The 22,025-nt window shown below is 57.3% G+C and overlaps 1 protein-coding gene across 1 annotated transcript in view; it reads right to left on the bottom strand.

The window, feature by feature from the left end:
- Positions 1-978: 978 nt before the first annotated feature.
- LOC121858386 (vegetative cell wall protein gp1-like) overlaps positions 979-22,025 on the bottom strand; it is a gene marked incomplete at its 3' end in the record, with an annotated part of 110,814 nt that continues 89,767 nt past the window's right edge. Inside the window, exons 2-5 of the mRNA XM_042354830.1 lie at positions 3,547-3,818; positions 2,835-3,016; positions 1,162-1,246; positions 979-1,048 (exon numbers count right to left, since the gene is read on the bottom strand). Coding sequence (XP_042210764.1) covers positions 979-1,048; positions 1,162-1,246; positions 2,835-3,016; positions 3,547-3,818 — 609 coding nt within the window. The remainder of the gene's footprint in view (positions 1,049-1,161; positions 1,247-2,834; positions 3,017-3,546; positions 3,819-22,025) is intronic.

The raw sequence follows: 22,025 nt of genomic DNA, 5'->3' as shown, positions 1-22,025 counted from the left end.
GAACGCAGACTTAAATTTACTTTCCAGAAATCAGATTACGCATTCATTAAAGGAAGAGAAGATAATAGAAAAATTGAAAAAAAGTAGATATGGAAGACCAAGAGAAATTAAACAGAAAGAAAAGCTAAAGTGAAAAAAAAATAAAACAAAAAATAACATTAAAAAAGCTTAGAAAAAAGAAGGAAAATAAATAGGTGATAACAAAGAACAGGAAAATTAAAGATGATGATGAAAAATAAGAGAAGCGAGAAGGAGAAGAATAAGAAACAAAGAGACGTGAGTGTTCAGTCAGTCTCCGCTAAAGTCTCTCGGGGAGACATAAGCCACTGATTAGGTTTTCTTCACTTGCTCTGTAGCTCTGCCTCCCTGAGATGTATAGCACCATTAAGGTGTTCCACTGATCCAATTCAGTTAACAAAAAATAGTTCAAAGGGCAAAGGTCAATAATGTGCTAGTCTCTCTCTCTCTCTCTCTCTCTCTCTCTCTCTCTCTCTCTCTCTCTCTCATCTCGACTGGATTATTAACTTGATAATGTTGGTAATTATTACAGTAAAAAGTAGCAATAATTCCCCATTATGAGACCTAGTAAACAGAATAATAATTTAGTAATCTCGCGCCGTAAAAGCTGAGGAGGATTTTAAATTATTAAATACCTGAGTGTCTACTTAATTTAGAAACTGTGAGCTGCCACAAATATGGTGAATGCTACTCTGTTTATTTACTTATTCATGGACTCACTTTTATGAGTATACCTGGAGCTGAGGTGGAGGTGGAGGGAGAGGGTAGGTGGAGTTGGGAGGGAGAGGTGGGTGGGTGAGGGGTGGAGGTAGAGTGGCGGTGGGAGAGGCAGGAGGTGGGAGGAGAGGGTGGTGGAGTTGGGAGGGAGAGGGTAGGGGTGGCGGTGGAGGGTGAGGTAGAGTGGCGGTGGAGGAGAGTGGCAGATGTGGTGGGAGGGGTGGGTGGGAGGGAGAGGGTAGGTGGAGGTGGAGGGAGAGGAGGTGGAGAGGGAGGTGGAGGAGGGAGGGAGGGTGGTAGGGGAGGTGGAGGGAGAGGGTAGGTGGAGGTGGGAGAGGGGTGGAGGTGGGAGGGAGAGGGTAGGGTGGGAGGGAGGAGAGGGTGGAGGTGGTGGGGGAGAGGGTAGGGGTGGGAGGGGAGGGAGAGGTAGGTGGGTGGTGGGAGGGAGAGGGGGAGGTGGGAGGGAGAGGTAGGGGTGGTGGAGGGGAAGGGGGAGGGGTGGGAGGAGGAGGGGAGGTGGGAGGGAGAGGTAGGGAGGTGGGAGGGAGGTAGGGGTGGTGGTGGGAGGGGAGAGGGGGAGGGGGAGGGAGAGGCAGGTGGAGGGAGGGAGAGGGGTGGAGGTGGAGGAGGGGGGTGGGTGGGAGGGAGAGGGTAGGTGGGAGGGAGAGGGAAGGGGAGGGAGGGAGAGGTGGAGGAGAGGGAGAGGGTAGGTGGGAGGTGGAGGGAGAGAGTAGGTGGAGGGAGAGGGAGGGGTGGCAGGAGGGAGAGGGTAGGTGGCGGTGGAGGGAGGGAGGTGGAGAGAGAGGTAGGTGGGGGAGGGGAGGGGTGGGTGGGAGGGAGAGGGGTAGGGAGGTGGGAGAGGTAGGGGTGGAGGTGGGAGGGAGAGGGTAGGTGGGAGGGGAGAGGGGGTGGGAGGTGGAGAGGGAGAGGGTAGGTGGTGGGGGGAGGGAGAGGGTAGGGAGGGGGTGGGAGGGAGAGGTGGGAGAGGGGAGGTGGGAGGTGGGAGGGAGAGGTGGGTGGTGGGAGGTGAGGTGGGAGGGAGGGGTGGAGGTGAGGAGAGGGTAGGTGGCGGTGGAGAGGGAGACGGTAGGTGGGAGGGAGGTAGAGGGTAGGTGGAGGTGGGAGGGAGGTAGGTGGAGGTGGGAGGGAGAGGGTAGGGGAGGTGGAGGGGAGGTGGGTGGCGGTGGGAGGGAGAGGGGGTGGGAGGTGGGAGGAGAGGGAGTGGTGGTGGAGGAGAGGGAGGGGAGGAGGGAGGGGAGGTGGAGGGAGGGGTAGGGTGGAGGGGAGGGAGAGGGGGTGGAGGGGAGGGGGAGGGGTAGGGGTGGGAGAGGGGTGGGAGGTGGGAGGGAGAGGGTAGGTGGTGGGAGGGAGAGGTAGGGTGGGTGGGAGAGGGGGTGGAGGGGAGGGAGGGGTGGGTGGAGGGGAGGGGGGTGGGTGGGAGGGAGAGGGTAGGTGGAGGGAGGGAGGTGGGGAGAGGTAGGTGGGAGGGGAGGGAGAGGGGTAGGTGGAGGGGAGAGGGAAGGGGGAGGTGGGAGGGAGAGAGTAGGTGAGGGAGGGAGAGGTGGGGTGGGGAGGTAGGAGGGGAGGGAGGGGAGAGGGTGGAGGTGGGAGGGAGGGGTAGGGAGGGAGGTGGAGGGGAGAGGGTAGGGTGGCGGTGGAGGAGAGGGTAGGGGTGGTGGTGGGAGGGAGAGGTAGGGGTGGGAGGTGGGGAGGGAGAGGGTAGGGGTGGGAGGGAGAGGGAGAGGGTAGGGGTGGGTGGGAGGGAGAGGTAGGGAGGGGGAGGGGAGAGGGTAGATGGAGGTGGAGGGGAGAGGGGTGGGGGGGGAGGGAGAGGGTGGGGAGGGGAGAGGGGAAGGGGGAGGGGAGGGAGAGAGTAGGGGGAGGGAGAGGGAGAGGGTAGGGGGAGGTGGGAGGGAGAGAGTGAGGTGGAGGGAGAGGGAGAGGGTGGGTGGGAGGTGGGAGGGAGAGGGTAGGAGTGGAGGGAGAGGTAGGTAGTGGGGGAGGGAGAGGGTAGGTGGGAGGTGGGAGGGAGAGGGTAGGGGTGGCGGGAAGAGGTAGGTGGAGGTGGAGGGAGGTAGGTGGGTGGTGGAGGGAGAGGTAGGGTGGCGGTGGAGGAGGGGTGGTGGAGGGAGAGGGGTAGGGGGGAGGTGGAGGAGAGGTAGGTGGCGGTGGAGGAGGGTAGGGGTGGCGGTGGGAGGAGAGGGTAGGGGTATGGGAGGTGGAGGGAGGGGAGGTGGGAGGGGGAGGGAGGGGTGGCGGGGGAGGGAGAGGGTAGGGTGGGTGGGTGGAGGGAGGGAGGTGGTGGGAGGTGGGAGGGAGGGTGGATGGGAGGAGAGGTAGGTGGGTGGAGGGGGTAGGGGTGGGAGGGAGAGGGAGGAGGTGGAGGGGAGGGTAGGGGTGGGTGTGGGAGGGAGAGAGGTGGTGGGGAGGGAGAGGTAGGGGTGGGAGGGAGGGAGAGGGGTGGGTGGGGGAGGGAGAGGGTAGGTGGAGGGAGAGGTGGGAGGTGGGAGGAGGGTGTGAGAGGGAGAGAGGGGTAGGGGTGGGGGGAGGGAGAGGGTAGGAGGAGGGAGGGAGAGGGTAGGGGAGGTGGGAGGGGAGAGGGAGGTGGAGGGAGGAGAGGTAGGGTGGAGGTGGGAGGAGAGGGGTAGGTGGCAGGGGAGGGAGAGGTAGGTGGGAGGTGGGAGGGGAGAGGGTAGGTGGTGGGTGGAGGAGAGGTAGGGGTGGCGGTGGAGGGAAGGGTAGGGTGGTGGTGGGAGGGAGAGGGCAGGGTGGGTGGGAGGGAGAGGGTAGGGGGAGGGAGGGAGAGAGGTAGGGGTGGGTGGAGGGGAGGGTAGGGGTGGAGGTGGGAGGGGAGAGGGTGGGGGTGGTGGGAGGGAGGTGGGGTGGGAGGAGGGAGGGAGAGGGGGAAAGGGAGGGAGAGGGGTGGGTGGGGAGGTGGTGGGAGGTAGGTGGGAGGGGAGGGGGGGAGGTGGGAGGAGAGGAGTGGTGGGAGGGAGAGGTAGGGGAGTGTGGGAGGGAGGGGGTGGGGTGGGAGGTGGGAGAGGGAGATAGGGGGTGGGAGGGAGAGGGGAGGTGGGAGGAGAGGGTGGGTGGGAGGTGGGAGGGAGAGGGGTGGGAGGTGGGAGGAGAGGGTAGGTGGGAGGGAGGGAGAGGTGGGAGTGGAGGTGGAGGGAAGGTAGGTGGGAGGTGGGAGGGAGAGGTAGGGGTGGCGGTGGAGGGAGAGGTGGGAGGGAGGGAGAGGGTAGAGGCGGTGGAGGGAAGGGAGGTGGGAGGTGGGAGGGAGAGGTAGGGGTGGATGGGAGGGAGAGGATGGGAGGTGGGAGGGAGAGGGTAGGGGTGGGGGGGGAGGGAGAGGGTGGGGAGGTGGGGAGGGAGAGGGGGGAGGTGGGAGGGAGAGGGTAGGGGTGGGGGAGGTGGGAGGGAGAGGTGGGGTGGGGGGGGGAGGGGAGAGGTAGGTGGGAGGGAGAGGAAGGGGGAGGGAGGGAGAGAGAGTAGGTGGGGAGGGAGAGGGTAGGTGGAGGGAGGGAGGAGAGGGAGGGAGGGGAGAGGTAGGTGGGGGAGGGAGAGGTGGCGGGTGGGAGGGGGAGGGTGGGTGGGAGAGAGGGGTGGGAGGGAGAGGGTAGGGGAGGTGGGAGGGAGAGGGAGGTGGGAGGTGGGAGAGGGAGAGGGTAGGGTGGAGGTGGGAGGGAGAGGGTAGGGGTGGGAGGGAGAGGGAGGTGGGAGGTGGAGGGAGAGAGGGAGGTGGAGGTGGGAGGGAGAGGGTAGGTGGAGAGGGAGAGGGTAGGGGTGGGGGTGGAGGGAGAGGGTAGGTGGTGTAGGGGAGGGAGGTGAGGTGGGAGAGGGGGAGGGAGGTGGGTGTGGAGAGGGGTAGGGAGGGGAGGGGGAGGTGGTGGAGGGGGAGGGAGAAGGGAGGGGGAGAGGGAGATTGTGGGTGGAGGTGGGAGTGAGGGGAGGGTGGAGGGAGAGGGGTAGGGGTGGTGGGGGAGGGGAGAGGGGGGAGGGGAGGGGGAGGGTAGGTGGGTGAGGGAGAGGGGGTGGGAGGTGGGAGGGGAGAGGGGTGGGTGGGGGTAGGTGGAGGGAGGGAGGTGGAGGTGAAGGAGAGGGGGGTGGGAGGTGGGAGGGGGTGGGGGAGAGGGGAGAGGGTATGTGGGAGGTGGGAGGGGGAGGGGGGAGGGAGAGGGAGAGGGTGGGGTGGTGGGAGGGGAGGGGGTAGGGGTGGAAGTGTGGGAGGGAGAGGGTGGGTGGGAGGGGAGGGAGAGGTAGAGGTTGAGGTGGGAGAGGAGAGGGTAGGTGGCGGTGGGAGGGAGAGGGTAGGTGGGAGGTGGAGGGAGAGGGTGTGGAGGGGGAGGGAGAGGGGTGGAGTGGGTGGTGGGAGGGAGAGGGTAGGTGGGAGGGAGAGGGAGGGGGGGAGGGGGAGGGAGAGAGTAGGTGTGAGGGAGAGGGAGAGGGTGGGGGGAGGGGAGGAGAGATGGGGAGGGAGGGGGAGAGGGGGGAGGTGGAGGGAGAGGGTGGGAGGTGGGTGGGAGAAGGGGGAGGAGAGGTAGGGAGGGGAGGGAGAGGGTAGGGGTGGGTGGGTGGAGGAGAGGGGTGGGTGGGAGGTGGGAGAGGGGTAGGTGGGTGGGAGGGAGAGGGTGGGTGGGAAGGTGGGTGGGAGAGGGAGGTGGAGGGAGGGGAGTGGTAGGTGGAAGGTGGGTGGGAGATGGGGTGGTGGGAGGGAGAGGTGGGTGGCGGGGGGAGGGAGAGGGGTGGGAGGGAGGGTAGGTGGAGGTGTGAGGGAGAGGGAAGGGGTGGTGGAGGGTGAGGTAGGTGGTGGTGGGAGGGAGAGGGTGGGGAGGAGGGGAGAAAGGCGGTGGAGGGAGAGGATGTGGCGGGGGAGGGAGAGGAGGGGTGGTGGGTGGAGGGGTAAGGGAGGGGGTGGGAGGGAGAGGGGTAGGATGGTGGAGGGAGAGGGTAGGTGGTGGGAGGGAGGAGGTAGGTGGGTGGGAGGGAGAGGGTAGGGGTGGTGGTGGGAGGGAGAGGGGTAGGAGGTGGGAGGGAGAGGGGGTGGGTTGGAGGGGAGAGGGGTGGGTGGTGGGAGGGAGGTGGGGATGGTGGGGAGGGAGAGGGTGGGTGGGAGGTGGGTGGGAGGTGGGTGGAGGTGGGAGGGAGGTGGGGTGGGGTGGGAGGGAGTGGGGTAGTGGTGGGAGGAGGGAGAGGGGTAGGTGGAGGGAGGGAGATGGGGTGGTGGTGGAGGAGAGGGGTGTGGTGGTGGGTGGAGAGGGGTGGCGGTGGAGGGAGAGGTAGGGGAGGTGGAGGGAGAGTGTAGGTGGAGGTGGAGGGAGAGGGTAGGTGGTGGTGGAGGGAGAGGGTAGGTGGAGGGGTGGTGGAGGGAGAGGGGTAGTGGTGGAGGGGGAGGGAGTGGTGGGGTGGCGGGGGAGGTGGAGGGTAGGGGTGGGTGGGGAGGGAGAGGTGGAGGTGGAGGGAGGGTGGGGGAGGAGGGAGAGGTGGTGGGAGGAGAGGGGGTATGGGAGGGAGAGGGTAGGGGTGGTGGTGGGAGGGAGAGGGGGTGGCGCTGGAGGGAGAGGGTGGGGTGGGTGGGAGGGAGAGGGGGTGGGAGGGGAGGTGAGGGGGTAAGGGGTGGGAGGGAGAGGGGTAGGGAGTGGTGGGAGGGAGAGGTAGGTGGGAGGTGGGAGGGAGGGGGTGGTGTGGAGGGAGGGTAGGGGTGGTGGTGGGAGGGAGAGGGTAGGTGGGAGGTGGGAGGGAGAGGTGGGGTGGCGGGAGGGGAGAGGGAGGGTGGTGGTGGGAGGGAGAGGGTGGTGGGAGGGAGGAGAGGGTAGTGGAGGTGGGAGGGAGGTAGGTGGTGGGGAGGGAGAGGGGTGAGGTGGGGGGAGGGTAGGTGGGGGTGGGAGGGAGAGGGTAGGTGGAGGGAGGAGAGGTGGTGTGGAGGTGGAGGAAGTGGGTAGGGTAGGGAGGGAGGAGGTGGTGTAGGGGTGGGAAGGGGGAGGGAAGAGGGGTAGGTGGAGGCAGGAGAGGTAGGGTTGGTGGAGGGAGAGGGGTGGTGGGAGGTGGGAGGAGGGGGGTGGGGGAGGGAGTGGGGTAGGGGTGGTAGTGGGAGGGAGAGGGTGTGGTGGTGGGTGGGAGGGGAGGGTAGGGTGGGAGGTGGTGGGAGAGGGTAGGGGTAGGGAGAGGGTAGGGGTGGAGGTGGGAGGGAGAGGTGGGTTGGAGGTGGGAGGGAGAGGGTGGTTGGGGGGAGGGTGAGGGGTAGGTGGAGGTGGGAGGTAGGGGTGTGGGAGTGGAGGGGTGAGGGTGGGTGGTGGTGGGAGGGGTGGGGGTGAGGGGAGGGGTTGTGGAGGTGGGAGGGAGAGGTGGGTGGGAGAGGTGGGTTGGGAGGGAGGGTGGGTGGGTGAGGGTAGGTGGAGGTGGGAGAGGGTAGGGGTGGAGGTGGAGGGGAGGGTAGGTGGGTGAGGAGAGGGTAGGGTGGGGTGAGGGGAGGGTAGGTGGGGGGGGAGAGGGTAGGTGGAGGTGGAGGTAGAGGGTTTGGGTGGGGTGGGTGGGGAGAGGGGTGGGTGAGGTGGGAGGAGGGTAGGGTATGGAGGGAGAGGGTAGGTGGAGGTGGGAGGGATGGGTAGGGTGGGTGGTGGGAGGGGTAGGGGTGGTGGAGGGAGAGGGTAGGGGTGGTGGGGGGGAGGTGGTAGGGAGGTGGGGGGAGAGGGTGGGTGGTGTGAGGGAGAGGTAGGGGTGGTGAGGGAGAGGGAGGGATGGAGGTGGGAGGGGAGGGTGGGTGGGAGGTGGGAGGGAGGGTGGGAGGTGGGAGGGAGAGGGGGTAAGGGGTGGGGGAGAGGGTGGGGTGGGAGGTGGGAGGGAGAGGGGTAGGGGTGGTGTGGGGAGAGGGTGTGTGGGAGGTGGGAGGGAGAGGTAGGTGGGTGGGGGGAGGGGTAGGGGATGGGGGAGGGGGGTGGGTGGAGGGGGAGGGGGAGGGTAGGTGGAGGTGGGAGGGGTGGTAGGGGTGGTGGGAGGGAGAGGTGGGTGGGAGGTGGAGGGAGAGGTGTAGGGGTGGTGGTTGAGGAGAGGTAGGTGGAGGTGAGGGAGAGGGGTGGTGGAGGTGGAGGGAGGTGGGGTGGCGGTGGTGAGAGGGTGGTGGAGGAGATGGTGAGGGTAGGTGGTGGGAGGGAGAGGGGAGGGGGTAGGTGGGGAGGGGGAGGGAGAGGGGTGGGTGGGAGGGAGGGGGTAGGGAGGGAGGGAGAGGGTAGGGGAGGTGGGGAGGGGAGAGGTAGGAGGGGAGGTGGTGGGAGAGGTGGGAGGGATGAGGGTGAGGGGAGAGGTGGGTGAGGGTGGTGAGGGGAGGGGGAGGGTGGGGTGGGAGGGGAAGGGGTGGTGGAGGGAAGGTGGTGAGGGGAGGTGGTGAGGGAGAGGTAGGGAAGGGGTGGGGAGGGAGAGGGTGGTGGGAGGGGAGGGGTAGGATGGAAGGTGGTGGAGGGAAGGGGTGGTGGAGGAGAGGGAGAGGGAAGGGGTGGGAGGGAGAGGTGGTGGGAGGGAGGGTGGTGAGGGAAGGTGGGAGGGGGTGGTGGGAGGGAGAGGTGGTGGGAGGGCTGGGTGGGTGGGGAAGAGGTGAGGGGAGAGGTGGTGAGGAAGGGAGGAGGGAGGGGGAGGGAGGGAGGTGGAGGGAGAGGTGGGAGGTGGAGGAGGAGGGGGGGTGGGAGGTGGTGAGGAGGGTGAGGAGAGGGGAGGGGGGAGGTGGTGAGGGAGGGTGGTGAGGGAGGTGGGGGAGAGGTTGGAGGAGAGGTAGGAGGGGAGAGGTGGGGAGGGAGAGGTGGGGAGGGAGGTGGGAGGGAAGGTGGGTGGGAGGGAGGTGGGGAGGGAGAGGGGGTGGGGGAGGGGAAGGGGTGGGTGGGAGGGAGGTGGGAGGGGAGGTGGGGGAAGGTGGTGAGGAGGTGGGTGGGGAGGTGGAGGGAAGGGGTGGTGGGGGAGGTAGGAGGGAAGGTGGTGAGGGGAGAGGTGGGGGAGGGAAAGGGGTGGTGAGGGAGAGGTGGGAGGGAAGGTGGGTGGGAGAGAGGTGGAGGGAGTGGTGGGAGGAGAGGTAGGAGGGAAGGTGGTGGAGGAGAGGTGGGAAGGAGAGGTGGGAGGGGAAGGGTGGTGGAGGGAGGGTGGGGAGAGGTAGAGGGTAGGTGTGGGAGTGGGGAGGAGAGGGGAAGGTGGTGAGGGAGAGGTGGAGGAGAGGTAGGAGGGTAGGGTGGTGTGGAGAGGTGGAGGGGAGAGGTAGGAGGGAGAGGTGGGAAGAGGGAGGGGTGGTGTGGGAGAGGTGGTGGGAGGGAAGGGGTGGGGAGGGGAGAGGTGTGGAGAGATGTGGGGAGGGGAGAGGTGGGGGGGAGGGGAGGTGGTGAGGGAGAGGTAGGAGGGAAGGGTAGGTGGGAGAGGTGGGTGGAGGAGTGGGGGAGGGAAGGGGTGGGGGAGAGGTGGTGAGGGAGAGGTGGGTGGGAGGTGGTGGGAGAGGTGAGGGAGAGGTGGTGGGAGTGTGGTGGTGGGAGGGGAGAGGTGGTGAGGGAGGTGGGAGGAAGGTGGGGAGAGGGGAGGGAGAGGTGGAGGGGAGGTGGTGGGAGGAGAGGGTGGAGGGAGAGGTGGGGGAGGAAGGGGTGGGAGAGGGAGGAGGGAAGGTGGTGGGAGGAGGTGTGGAGGAGGAGGTGGAGAGGTGGTGAGGGGAGGGTGGTAGGAGAGGTGGTGGGGGAGAGGTAGGAGGGAGGGTGGTGGAGGGAGAGGTGGTGTGGAGAGGTGGAGGAGAGGTGGTGAGGAGGTGGTGAGGAGAGGTGGTGAGGGAGGGTGGTAGGGAGGTGAGGAGGAGGTGGTGGGGAGGGAGAGGTGGTGGGAGAGGTGGGGGAGGGGAGGTAGAGGGAGGAGGTGGGGAGGGGGGGGTGAGGGGAGGGTGGGGTGAGGGGTGGGGAGGGGAGAGGTGGGAGGGAAGGTGGGAGGGGAGAGGGGAGGGGAGAGGTGGTGGGAGGGGAAGGGGTGGGTGGGGAGAGGTGGGAGGGGAGAGGTGGGGAGGGGGGTGGAGGGAGGGGAGAGGGGGGAGGGAAGGTGGTGGGAGGGAGGGGTGGTGGGAGGGAGAGGGGAGGGAGAGGTGGGAGGGAAGGTGGTGGGTGTGGTGAGGGGAGAGGTGGGAGGAGAGGTGGGAGGGGAGAGGGGTGAGGGGAGAGGTGGGAGGGGAGAGGTGGGTGAGGGAAGGTAGGAGGGGAGGTGGGAGGAGGAGGTGGGGAGGAGAGGTGGTGAGGGAGAGGTGGAGGGGAGAGGTGGTGAGGGGGGTGGTGAGGAGAGGGGTGAAGGAGAGGTGGGGAGAGGTGGAGGGAGAGGTGGTGAGGAGGAGGAAGAGGGGAGAGGTGGTGGAGGAGAGGTGGTGAGGGAGAGAGGTGGTGAGGGAGAGAGGTGGTGAGGAGAGGTGGTGAGGGGAAGGGGTGGGGTGGGGAGATTGATTTGATTTTGCTGCTTGCAGCGCTATTTTATTGTGCACCCACACTCACTCCTAGAGCAGTGTGCGATTACAGAGTAGGGTTTTCACAAAGGGTCGCATACTAACCCCTGCTGTCAGATATTATGGGACTGAAAGTTACACAGTATTTTATTTATCTTTATTGTTGTTTAGTTCTATACATAGAGGGGTAAATTTATTTCCACAAATGTGAGTACAGGCGTGTGAGGGTATGTCTGGCTCACACTTTGTTATTCACATTTACGTGGGGAGGTATTCAGGCACATTGCGTATTTGGTTCTGGCATATGAGAATATATAGTTACTGGTAAAAAAAGTGGATACAATCTATCATGTTGGCTATCTGGCCATTAGAGATGTAGGGTCACAGCCATTTCTACACACAGTGTGCTTGGGACTGTCTCAAGAGGTTCTCACACAAAGTCAGAGTGACGAAGAAGTGTGTGGCCACATGTACACACACTTACATTTAGTTTTTGTTTTACATCTGCTTGAGGAAACATACTGCCAGAGGTACTATATTCTACCCTTACTTAGCGGTTACAACATTTGTGGGCCTAGTGACGTTACATTTGCTTCATATACATAAGCCACGGATGCATTTCTACAGGCATTGTGACGACTAGTGCCTGTTTGGCACTTGCTACTTATGTCACTATCAATAAAATGTTTTAATTACATTTTTTATGGGTTTGACAGACTCAAATTGTATTCAACGGAGTTTTTAGACAGACGCGAAGTTTGGCGAGGTATCACTGTCGTTTTTATGAGGTTTGTGAGAGGGGATTCACAGTTTGTACTTGACACTTGGTCAACAAGGCAAGTATATTTGTGCCTGCTTGTGAGACAAGAGCGTGACAACCTGAGTGCGAGGGTACTAAGGGAGTAGGGAGGATAGAGAGTCAGGGATGATGAGACAAGCTGGTAACAGGAATGAATTAAGGGAGTATGGGACTATTTAAGTTTGTAGAGGATGTTTATCAGTATTTTGGTCCTATATTTAACATGTTACGTTGTGTTGCAACAATAGCATTTCTCACAGGCGGTAAGCGAGAGACTATCAGTGTAGATGGCCTGTGTGAGATATTACTGCCTGTAGAGTGTGTATGTGTGTTCAAGGGCTTTTACCTGGCAGTGTGTTGGGAGATAAATGCTATGTATAATTAATTTTTGGGTGACACGTCGGTACAGGATATCGAAGGAACTGTCTGCCAGGGTGGCAGGAAGCGCTGTTGTGTTTTCACCTTTGTACAGTATGTGGTTTAGTCCCAAATATCTTCATATGTGAAGTGTAGTTTGGACCATTCATTCAGTAGCTCTATGGTTCATATATTTCAGCAATTAAGGAAACAATGTTATTGTGATCACCACGCAGAAGCTTCAGGCTACTGCGAGGTTGACTTTCTGATTTCTATTTTAACACTGCATACTTAGTTTTTCATATTAAGTACTTTTAGTGCCTGGGACATCTTTGGATACCTGTGAGGGCTTTATTTTGCGAGCTTGTCATCTTTTTCCTGTCACGAATGACCAGGCTGGTGGTACCATCAGAGATTTTATATAGCTCAGGTGTACATTGTTTTACAATTTAATATTAGCATCAGTGGCTGTACCTGCCACTAAGAGTGTCTGTGTCTGTCAGCACATTGGCGGCAGCTGTTGTATGGCAGGTAGGGTACAAGGGGACGGGAAACACCAAAGTATTTAAAAGAAGAAACATAGTCAATAAAAGGTATTTTTATCTTGAATTTGGGGTTGCGCTTAGAGGTTTACAGCTTGTTTGTTGAACACCTTTTAGTTTTGCTGGGTGAGACACAAGACTGGGAGGTGTTTGGCAGGCTGCATATCATGGTTCAGGGTGGTTTACATTACGATGAAGTTTTAGTATGAAGGAATATTGTCAGTATAAAGGACTGGAGATATTGGGGGTTGTTTGGTATTAAATTAATACGTATCTATAAGAACATGGAACAAAGTGGGCAGTATTTACCTGAGGGTCAAGTTGCATATTTTACCACTTTTGTAATTGAAACAGTGTAGCAGTTTCTGTTGGTTAGTAAATTTATTCAGTGTAACAGCTACTCCTATATCCATTTGCTGTACTAACATCAGTTGCTGGCTGGGCAACATCAAATGCAGCTTTTAGGTCAAGAAATGTGGTGTATCTGTGCCTTTCATCATCATGCACAGTTAGGAATGGGGGATGCAATTATGTACACTTTTACCATGGGTGAAGCTATGGCGTTAGAGACATGTGTTTTCTGGATTTATATGAGTAGTCTGCCAAGAAACCATTCTCAAAGGTTTACATAAGGCAGCTGGTTAGATAGGGAGATGAAAGGCATCAGGCTGCTCTGAGCTGGTATTGGTACAACAATACTGTTTTCTGGGCGATGTGGTGAAGTTGGTTTGCATGACTTATATTGTAACAATACCAACAATGGATGCTCTGGCACGCGTTTTAGTAGTTTCAACGATGTTGTAGATTTGCTCTGGAAGTAGACTACTGGCGAGTGGGCGGCGCTTCCCTACTCTGGCATATGGAACATCACACTATCGTGCTGGTTTGCCCAGCATAAAGCTATAAGATTATTTCTGCCAGACTGCACTGGGCGAGCCCGAGCCTGCAGGTAACATGTTTATAAGCAGAGACATGAGCCCACTTTTACATAGCCTGCCTGACTTTTGCAGAGTGGTTTGGATGAGATGTGCCTGTTTTTTACCTCTGACATGAGCGAGGCTTTTATGAGGGATGTGTGTTGGTTCAGGCTGTTGACATATGTTTCATGCATTTTGTTCGAAAGCCTGTTTACACGTTTCTGAGGCAGCAAGGAAGCTTGGAGGTACAATTGTAACATTTGAGGTGTTTCTAATTGCTCTGTAACCCCAGACCTCAGTGCCCCGGAGTTTTTCAGCCTAGGTCGTTATAAGACTGCTGTTGCCTGTTCCCTACTATGCTGGACCACGTTTTCCCTTTGGTGGAGGCATTGTTGGTGAAGTATGCATGGGTTCTCATTCTCATCAGACTGTCTGCGAAACTGGTAGCTGTTGTGTTTGTGTTCTTGTACCAGTCAGGATGAAGTCAAGAATCTAGCCCTTAAGCTGACTGTGATTTACGTTTGTTGAGCTTACTACCGTGGGGGTAAATACTGGTTACATGTATACTAGCTTGGATTGGGTTGTGGTCAGACATAAGAGATTGCGACAAATATCAGAGCTGTGAGTTGTATGACAGACAAAGCCAATACATTTGTTTGCATTCACAGATGTGTGTTGGTTTCATTATTACCTACATTGGAATATTTTCATGTGTGGAGAAGTGAGACAAGTTTCTAATTGGTGTTAGTGGTGAGTCACCCACTCTTGTGTTTAGTATTCAGGCCCATTGAGACAGTGGGCTAGTGTGTAAAAAGCCTGGGGAGATCTGTGTATGAAGCTGATCTGAGGGAGCATAGGCGTTTAGCACGTTGGAGTGTGGGAGTTCAGGTGGAGATTCATGGTACTGAAGGTTGGTAGTTTTGGACACAAGAGGTACATGTGAGTGACTTAACATACACAAAAATGTGTGAGTAGAACAGGATTGCACATACAAGGGCTGGGCAGACTGGGTGGGCTTACATAGGTGAGACACTTTGCAGACACACACGATGTTTCAGTCACAACTTTTGTGGTGTAGGTTGGGACATTTTAAGGGGATGAGATAGTTTAACTATTACCACCGTTTGTATTTTGTTTGGTAATAATACTCCACATGAAAATGTATTTGAATTTTGTCTGTAATACATGCACTATGAAATGTATTTGGTGCCAGGCAAATGTGCACTGTATGACACTGTTCTGCGAGGCCTGTCTCGGCAGGCAGGTAGGCCAGCAATTTTGAAACATTTGAGCACGTACGGCTAACAATTTGTTGTATTTATTGGCAGAGACAACAACACACTTTTGTTACATTTGACATCACTACCATTTCTGTTTGTGCTGTTTTATTTCACTGACCATGCTCACAGAGGCATTAGAACAGCACAGTATCACTATTTCTGTGACACTAGTTTTGGGTTTTGAGCCTGCTATCTGAGGACATTTGAATATTTTCAGTTTGACTGTACTTACAAGGTACTGTGTTGGTGGTGTTTTAGTGTATCACAGAGGTTTCAAACATTTCAGTTAGAGCTGTAAACTGAGCTTGAGTTTCTTTTACTTATTTTTCAAATCATTGATTTGTCAGCAGGAGTGTGCTGGCAGCCACCTGTTGTGTCGGCACGTCTGTGTTGCTCTCATGCCGATCTGATGACTGCTGGTGATGACTCTGAGCCTTGAGGCAAGGCCAGGGTTGGTGAGGAGGCCCCAGCAGCACTGTGGAGGCCTGTTTGCAGGCTGAAGGCTGAAGGTAGGTGCTCAGGGGAGAGGTGGGAGAGGTGGTGGGAGATGGGTTTGTGGGTGAGGTGGGAGAGGTGGTGGTGGGAGGTGGGAGGTGGTGGGAGATGGGTTTGTGAGGTGGGAGAGGTGTGGTGGTGGAGAGGCTCAGGTGGGAGAGGTGGTGTGGGTGTGTGGGTGAGGTGGAGAGGTGTGAGGTGGTGGAGAGGTGTGGAGGTGGGAGGAGGTGGTGTGGGAGATGTGGCTCAGGAGGTGAGAGGTGTGGTGGTGGGAGAGGTGGGGAGGATGTGGTCAGGTGAGGGAGAGGTGTGGTGGTGGGAGAGGTGGGTGAGGGGAGAGGTGTGATGGTGGGAGAGGTGTGGTGGTGGGAGAGGTGGTGGGAGATGGGTGAGGTGGTGGGAGGTGGGAGATGTTGTGGGAGGGGAGAGGTGTGTGGTGGTGGGAGAGGTGATGGGTCTGTGTGAGAGGTGGGAGAGGTGGGAGATGTGGGTTTGTGGTGGTGTGGAGGTGGTGTGGTGGTGAGAGGTCAGGGGAGATGTGGGTTTGCATGGGGAGAGGTGATGTGGCAGGAGAGGTGATGGGAGATGTGGCTCAGGTGGTGGAGGAGAGGTGTGCAGTGGTGGGAGAGGTGGGTGGGAGATGGGCTGGGTGGGAGGTGGCTGAGAGGTGGTGGGATGGGTTTGTGAGGTGGGAGGTGGTGGGAGAGGTGTGGGGAGAGTGGGTTGTGGTGAGGTGAGAGGTGTGGTGTGGGAGGGGAGATGGGTTTGTGGTGGTGTGGGAGAGGTGGAGGGTGGTGGGAGAGGTGGTGGGAGATGGGCTAGGTGGTGAAGGGAGAGAGGTGATGGGTGGTGGGAGAGGTGATGGGAGATGTGGGTTTGTGGTGGTGTGGAGAGGTGGTGGTGGAGAGGTGTGGTGGTGGGAGAGGTGTGGTGGTGTGGAGAGAGGTGGTGGGAGATGTGGGCTCAGGTGGGATGGGTGGTGGTGGGAGAGGTGGGAGATGTGGGTAGGAGGGTGGGAGAGGTGGGTGGGAGGTGGTGTGGAGACTGTGGTGTGAGAGGTGGGAGATGTGGGTAGAGGTGGGAGAGGTGGTGGGAGGTGTGGGAGAGGTGGTGGTGGGAGATGGGTGGGAGATGGGCTCAGGTGAGGTGTGTGGGAGAGGTGGGAGGTGGGAGATGGGTTTGTGGGTGAGGAGGGGAGGTGTGGGAGAGGTGTGGATGGTGTGAGAGGTGGGTTTGTGTGAGGAGAGGTGTGTGGTGGTGGGAGGTGGGAGATGGGTTTGTGTGTGGTGGTGGGAGAGGTGGGAGAGGTGGGTTTGTGGGAGGTAGGAGAGGTAGGTGGTGGAGAGGTGTGGTGGTGAGAGGTGGTGGGAGATGGGCTCAGGTGAGGTGGAGAGTGGTGGATGAGGTGTGTGTGTGGAGGTGGTGTGTGTGTGTGGCAGGTGGTGTGAGGAGGTGATGGGAGATGGGCTCAGGTGAGGAGGTGGGAGACAGGTGGGAGAGGTGGTGGGAGAGGTGATGGGAGAGGTGTGGTGGGAGAGGTGTGTGGGAGAGGTGTGGGAGATGGGGTGTGTGGTGGGTGGGAGGTGGGTGGGAGATGGGTTTGTGAGGTGGGAGAGGTGTGTGGTGGGAGGTGGGAGATGGGGTTTGTGGGAGAGGTGAGGAGGTGGGAGATGGGTTTGTGAGGTGGGAGAGGTGTGTGGTGGTGGGAGAGGTGGGAGATGTGGGTTTGTGGTGGGAGGTGGTGGTGGTGAGAGTGTGGTGGGAGATGTGGGCTCAGGTGGTGAGGAGAGGTGGTGTGGTGGTGGGAGAGGTGGTGGGAGGAGGTGTGGTGGTGTGGAGAGGTGGGAGATGGGTTAGGTGAGGTGGGAGAGGTGGTAGTGGGAGAGGTGGTGAGATGTGGCTCAGGTGAGGTGAGAGGTGTGTGGTGGTGGAGGTGTGGGAGGAGGAGAGGTGGATTGCAGGAGGTGGGAGGTGGGAGATGGTTGTGGTGAGGTGGGGAGAGGTGTGTGTGGTGGTGGGAGAGTGGTGTGGGAGATGGTTTGTGGTGGGAAGAGGTGTGGTGGGGGAGGTGTGTGGTGGTGGGAGGTGGGAGATGTGGCTCAGGGGAGAGGTGTGGGTGGTGGGAGAGGTGTGGGAGATGTGGGCTTGTGGTGAGGTGGGAGAGGTGGTGGGAGGTGTATGGTGGTGGGAGAGGTGGTGGGAGATGGGTTGTGGGTGAGGTGGGAGAGTGTGGTGGTGGGAGGTGGTGTGGGAGATGGGTTTGTGGTGAGGTGAGAGGTGTGTGGTGGGAGAGGTGGTGGTGGGAGAGGTGGTGGGAGATGTGGGCTCAGGTGAGGTGGGAGATGTGTGTGGTGGGAGAGGTGTGGTGTGGGAGATCAGGTGAGGTGGGAGAGGTTGTGGTGGTGGGAGAGGTGGGAGAGGTGGTGTGGGAGAGGTGTGTGGTGGTGAGAGAGGTGGTGAGATGGGCTGTGAGAGAGTGTGGTGGGAGAGGTGGGAGAGGTGGGAGAGGTGGTGGGAGGTGGGAGAGGTGGGAGGTGGTGGGAGAGGTGGGAGAGGTGGGAGAGGTGGTGGGAGAGGTGTGTGGTGGTGGGAGAGGTGGTGGGAGATGGGTTTAGGTGAGGTGGAGGAGAGGTGGTGTGGAGATGAGGGTTTGTGAGGTGGGAGGAGGTGGTGGTGGAGAGGTGGTGTGGAGATGTGGGTTTGTGGTGAGGTGGGAGAGGTGTGTGGTGGTGGGAGGAGGTGTGTGGTGGTGGAGGAGGTGGTGTGGGAGATGGGTTTGTGGTGGGAGAGATGTGGGTGGTGGGAGAGTGGTGTGGGGAGATGGGTCAGGTGAGGTGGGAGAGGTAGGTGGGAGAGGTGGTGGGAGGTGGGTGTGGGAGATGTGGCTTGTGTGAGGGGAGAGGTGTGGTGGGAGGTGTGTGGTGGGAGAGGTGGGAGAGGTGGTGTGGGAGGTGTGTGGTGGTGGGAGAGGTGGTGGGAGAGGTGGTGGGAGAGGTGGTGGGAGAGGTGTGTGGTGGTGGGAGAGGTGGGAGATGGGTTTGTGGGTGAGGAGGGGAGAGGTGTGTGGTGGAGGGAGAGGGTGGTGTGGGAGATGGGTTTGTAGAGGTGGGAGGTGTGGTGGTGGGAGAGGTGGTGGGAGATGGGTTAGGTGGGGGAGAGGTGTGTGGTGGTGGGAGAGGTGGTGTGAGATGGTGGGTTGTAGAGGTGGGAGGTGTGGTGGTGGAGAGGTTGTGGTGGTGGGAGAGGTGGGACGTGGGTTTGTGGTGAGGTGGGAGAGGTGTGCTGGTGGGAGAGGGTGTGGGAGAGGTGTGTGGTAGGAGAGGTGGTGAGATGTGGGTTTGTGGTGAGGTGGGGAGAGGTGGTGGGGAGGTGGTGTAGGAGAGGTGGGGTGAGTGAGAGGTGTGAGAGGTGGTGGGAGATGGGGTTTGTAGAGGTGGGAGAGGTGTGGTGGTGGGAGAGTGGGGAGATGGGTTTGTGGTGGAGGTGGGAGAGGTGTGGTGGTGGGAGAGGTGGTGGGAGATGTGGGTTAGGTGAGGTGGGAGAGGTGTGTGGTGTGAGAGGTGGTGGGAGATGTGGGTTTGGGTGAGGTGGGAGAGGTGTGGTGGTGGGAGGTTGGGAGATGTGGGTTTGTGGTGAGTGGGAGGTGGTGGTGGGAGGTGGGAGATGGGTGCAGAGGTAGAGGTGTGTGGTGGTGGAGGAGGTGGGTGTGGGAGATGGGTTTGTAGAGGTGAGGTGTGTGGTGGTGTGAGGTGGTGGGAGAGGTGTGTGTGGTGGGAGAGGTGGTGGTGGGAGAGGTGGGAGATGGGTTTGTGGTGAGGTGGGAGAGGTGTGGTGGTGGGAGAGGTGTGGGAGATGGGTTTGTGGTGAGGTGAGGAGGAAGGTTGTGGTGAGGTGGAGGAGGTGTGGTGGGAGAGGTGGTGTGGGAGATGTGGGTTTGTTGGGAGGGAGAGGTGGGAGAGGTGGTGTGGGCTAGGTGGGTGAGAGGTGTGGTGGTGGGAGAGGTGTGTGGTGGTGAGAGGTGTGTGGTGGTGGAGAGGTGGTGGGAGATGTGGGCTCAGGGGTTGGAGGAGGTGGTTGGAGTGGTGAGGTGAGAGGCAGGTAGGGGAGAGGTGGTGTGGGAGATGGGTTTGTGGTGAGGTGGGAGAGGTGTGGTGGGAGAGGTGGTGTGAGATGGGTTTGTGGTGAGGTGGAGAGGTGTGGGTGGGAGAGGTGGGAGATGGTAGGTGAGGTGGGGAGGAGGTGGTGGGAGAGGTGGTGTGGGGAGATGTGGGTTTGTGGTGAGGTGGGAGAGGTGTGGGTGGGTGGGAGAGGTGTGAGATGGGGTTTGTGAGAGGTGTGGTGGTGGGAGAGGTGGGAGAGATGGGTTTGTGGGGAGGTGGGAGAGGTGTGTGGTGGAGAGGTGGGAGAGGTGGTGGGAGATGGGTTTGTGGTGAGGTGGGAGAGGTGTGTGGTGGTGGGAGGGGAGGTGGCTGATTGTGGTGAGGTTGGAGTATGGTTGTGGGAGAGGTGTGGTTGGCGGAGGTGCATGTGGGTTACGGTCGATTGTGGTGGTGTGATATGTGTGAGAGGTGTGTGGTTAAGTGAGTGTGTGGTCAGTGTGGGTTTATGGTTGATTGTGGTGGTGTGAGAGGTGTGACTGTGTGGTTGAGTAAGGAGGTTTGTGTCTGTCACTTAACAACCAAAGGGACGGACAAACACAAAACATACTGACAGACTTTAACAAAACACAGGATCTCAAGAGACAAAAACACACACAAAAACAGAAAAATACTTGAGGTTTGGAAGACAGAGACATAAAACACAAACCATGCCTGCAAAGTTGATTGACAGGTACACAATACAGGTGAATAACAACAAGATTAAAAAATGAAATACTTTTACACAGACTGACAGACAGAAAACAGACAGAGATAGGGACAGGAAGACACTCAGACAGTGAGACAGAGATAGATAGGAAGACAGAGAGACAGACAGACAGACGTGAGTCCACGCTGTAAGGTTTGACTGACAGGTAGAGAGGTAAATGGAAGCAGAGCGTGAATACATCACTGAATGATACATGACTAGACACACACACACACACACACACACACACACACACACACACACACACACACACACACACACACACACACACGCACACACACACACACACACACACACACACACACACACACACACACACACACACACACACACACACACACACACACACACATACACACACACACTCACACACACACTACTACTACCACTGAGATCCTGAGTGGGAGAATTGCTGTTGACACCACAAATGTATCTGGTGCCATACGTGCACGAACTGACTGCTAAGAACAGCCTGTAACAACCATTGTACATAACTTGTAATAAACTAGTGTATTCACTCTCAGCAAACACTACTCCTGCACTGTCACTATGTTGAAATGAACTGTAGTTTGGTTTTTCCTCATCTAGTTATTATTAGTGCTTTTGTGTCACTTATGTTACTTGTATATTATTTGTAATTCGAACATTTCAAATATGTAACTGTATATTTTCAGCCTCTGGCTGCCAAGTTTTTCCAAAAACGTTAATTATTATTATTATTATAATTAACTAACATTAACTCCTCGAAAACGGAGTATTTCTGTTTTTTCAGGGGGATTTACCTGGGGTGACACAGTTTGTGTTTAATACACCTGTTTGGCCGTACTTGTGTTTTGTGTGTTTGTAGAGTAAAGGTGTGTGTGTGTGTGTGTGTGCAGTGACATATGATGATCTTACTTTGTTGGTCTCTGAAGTATGTTGTTTCTAATTAATAAGAATAATCATATTTACGTAACTCATGAATTTATATTTATATCGTGGTTAGACAAGCGGCAGGTCAGGTCAGGTCAGGTTAGGTGAGAAAGGAATATTTTCCAGTCACGTCACGTAAGAGGTGGGTGAGAGTGATAGATAGCTCACTTTCTTTATTAACAAAGAAGAAAAAGGTGGAGAGAGAGAGAGAGAGAGAGAGAGAGAGAGAGAGAGAGGGGGGGTTTGGATCATAATTAAATATACTGAAATAAAACAAAAGCAGTGAACAGTATTATACTACTACACTAAACTGTACCACAAACATTGTAACAATGTACCACTGTACCAATACTGTACCACAACACAACACTAGACTGCACTAATGACAATAATAATAATAATAATAATAATAATAGATGTTGCCTCGTGTAATTCGAGGATGGCTGGCCTAGGCCACCTAGGGTGAATTTGTTTAAGGTGTAGAGTTGTCGCCAACACAGCAAACTACACCTCTGAGTTAACGAGCTGCATGACCCAGTGTTTATGTGTAGAAGCTGTCGCCAATCAACAATCATTCCCTGAGTTAACGAGCTGCATGACCCAGTGTGTTTAAGGTGTAGAAGTTGTTGCCAACACAGCAACCACACTCTCTGGAGTTAATGAGTTGCATGACCAGTGTTTAAGGTAGAAGCAAACACAACCACAACAACCACAATTTCTGAGTTAACGAGCGTATGACGTAGTGTTTAAGGTGTAGAAGCTAAGCTGCTAACACAAATAACCTTACAGCACTTTGAAAGGGCTGAAGTGTTGACTCAGTGTTAAGGTGTAGAAATTAAGCACACAAGCTGGGCCTGCTAGTTTGAGCGAGTGGTGCTGTATGACCTAGTGTTATGGTGTTGTCGCAAAATCAACAACCACACCCTGAGTTAACGAGCTGCATGACCCAGTGTTTAAGGTGCAGAAGCTGTCGCCAACACAACAAATCACAATTCCTTGAGTTAACGAGCGTATGACTCAGTGTTTAAGGTGTGTAGTTGTTGCCAACACAACAATTCCACACTCTCTGAGTTAACGAGCTGGCGACCCAGTGTTTAAGGTGTAGAAGCTGCCAACACAACAAATTATGTTCTGAGAGTTAACGAGTTGCATGACCTAGTGTTTAAGGTAGGTGTTTGCCAACACAAACCATACCTGAGTTAACGAGATGATGACTTTGACTCACTGGGGACTCAGTTTAAGGTGTAGATTTTGTTGCCAATATTGGGTCACCACACTCCTGGAGTTAACGAGCTGTATGACCCAGTGTCAAGGAAAAGTCCCAGAAAAACTGACAAATCGCACTGTAGTGGCTTAACTATTACCCTGAACACGATCTGGTTATTAACATTCAGGTCTCCTACTACGTTGGGTGGTAGACAGAGGCAATGGCGTAAGGAATGTTGCCTATAGTTTCATCAAGCCAGACGAACCTGTCTACTTTTGCGAGGAGAACACGCGACCATTACTACAGGTTGCCAACATGAACTAACTGTATTTTTAACACAATAATAATGTCTGCATTGGCTTTCAATATATACTGAATAGATTGTAAATAAATTTTTCATTCAGGGGATTTATTGTGAGAATTCTGACGGATTAACATGTAACTTAATCTGTAATTTATATTTATTCCCTGAAATT

Source organism: Homarus americanus, unplaced genomic scaffold (assembly GCF_018991925.1).
Source record: "Homarus americanus isolate GMGI-L3 unplaced genomic scaffold, GMGI_Hamer_2.0 scaffold57980, whole genome shotgun sequence".
NCBI lineage: Eukaryota > Metazoa > Arthropoda > Malacostraca > Decapoda > Nephropidae > Homarus > Homarus americanus.
Note: the sequence above shows the minus strand (reverse complement) of the source record. Positions and strands in the feature narration are given on the sequence as shown.